General features: G+C 40.3%; 1 protein-coding gene across 1 annotated transcript; it reads right to left on the bottom strand.

The window, feature by feature from the left end:
* Positions 1 to 468: 468 nt before the first annotated feature.
* Positions 469 to 1,419, bottom strand: LOC103566856 (olfactory receptor 1165-like). Its single transcript, XM_008543399.2, has one exon. The coding sequence runs from the start codon at positions 1,417 to 1,419 to the stop codon at positions 469 to 471; it is 951 nt and encodes a 316-aa protein (XP_008541621.1).
* Between the last annotated feature and the right edge of the window lie 384 nt (positions 1,420 to 1,803).

The following is a 1,803-nucleotide window of genomic DNA, read 5'->3' as shown; positions in this document are numbered from 1 at the left end:
GTCAGTTTACTTGGAATGAAGTAAAGTTTTAAGGGGAATAAAAAGTTCTGTTTTATAGAACTTCTGAGACAAAAGAATTGGTCATGAGAACCTCAGGGCAGATCCAGTAATGGCAGTTATCGTCTGTGTTTTTGCAGCACTTTCATAAAGCAGAACTTAAACTATGACATATGTAATGAGTCTCTAAATATATATCCCTTCTTTGTCATTCTGACTTTGATAATGTCTAACTGGGAGATTTTGAAATATATTTCTTTCCTGAAACCAGCTAAGATGAATTGCATCAGAATGGATTACTTCTGTATTCATTCAGAGTGTCCTGAGCACCAAAAAACATGGAAAGTTCAATATTTAGTTGATTTAAAACATAATCATATATTTACTTAAAATAAAGGTAAACTGGCATCAGCAATATATATGAAAAATTATTGTATGTAAGTACAAGAAAAATACATATATTTATTTGAATTATATTGGTTGAGAAAGCAGTTTGGAGTTGATTACACTCCTGACAGCCTCTTTCACATCTTTGTTCCTAAGGCTGTAGATAATGGGGTTCAGCATGGGGATCACAACTGTAAAAAACACAGTGGCCACTTTGATCAGGAGCCAGGAGCTTTTGGAGTTGGGCACACAGTAGAGAAGAAGGATGATCCCATGGGAAAAGGTGATGGCAATCAGGTGGGAAGCACAGGTGGAGAAGGCTTTTTGGAGTCCACCAGTAGAAGGCATCTGGATGATTGTGACAACTATGACAACGTAGGAGGAGAGGATAATCAGGAGGCTACAAGTCTCACTGAATATAGAAATAACTAAATATGTCATCTGACTGAAGTAGCGGTCAGAACAGGATAAAGAGAGGATGGCAGAATACTCACAGCCAAAGTGATTGATGATGTTAGAACCACAGAAGGATAGTTCCAAAAGAGAATATGTGATTGTCAAGGAACATATTCCACCACATGTGTAGGTTCCAGCAACCAGGAGGATACAGAGTTTATGGGACATAGCAACTGTGTAGAGAAGAGGATTAGTAACAGCCACAAACCGGTCATAGGCCATGACTGCTAACATGAACATTTCTGTAATCACAAATGCACAGCCAAAAAAGAACTGAACCATGCACCCTTTGAAGGAGATAGTTCTGTCTTCCACAACTAATATTTCTAGCAGTTTGGGTGTAAATACACTGGAACAACAAATATCCAAAAGGGACAAATGACTGAGAAAAAAGTGCATGGGTGTATGGAGTTTGGGATGGAAACTTATGACCACAATTATGCCCAGGTTCCCCACCAGAGTGACTGTGTAGATGGTCAAGAAAACCAGGAAGAGGGGTGCCTGAAGGTCTGGGTATTCTGAGAAGCCCAGGAAGATGAACGTGGTCACAGAGCTCTGATTTCCCTCATCCAGTATCATGGTTCTTAATTTAAAACATAAAACAACAAAAAAGAATAAATAAAGGAAAGAAAAGGGGCCGGCCCAGGGGTGCAGTGGTTAAGTTCACATGTTCCGCTTCTCCGTGGCCCGGGGTTCACTAGTTTGGATCCCTGGTGTGGACATGGCACCACTTGGCAAAAAAGCCATGTTGTGGTAGGCATCTCATATATAGAGCAGAGGAAGATGGGCACAGATGTTAGCTCAGGGCCAGTCTTCCTCAGCAAAAAGAGGAGGATTGGCAGTAGTTAGCTAAGGGCTAATCTTCCTCAAAAAAAAAAAAAAAAAGAATAATAAAACTGAGCAGCAGAACTTGAGAAAGAGGGGCAAGAGGAACTCAAGACAGCTCAATGTAAACTAGTGGAG

The sequence above is a fragment of the Equus przewalskii genome, chromosome 11, assembly GCF_037783145.1.
Source record: "Equus przewalskii isolate Varuska chromosome 11, EquPr2, whole genome shotgun sequence".
In the NCBI taxonomy this organism is placed as follows: Eukaryota; Metazoa; Chordata; class Mammalia; order Perissodactyla; family Equidae; genus Equus; species Equus przewalskii.
Note: the sequence above shows the minus strand (reverse complement) of the source record. Positions and strands in the feature narration are given on the sequence as shown.

What these genes read in the sequence shown, in the direction of transcription:
- LOC103566856 (XM_008543399.2), bottom strand. Translation starts at nt 1,419, where the DNA reads ATGATACTGGATGAGGGAAATCAGAGCTCTGTGACCACGTTCATCTTC.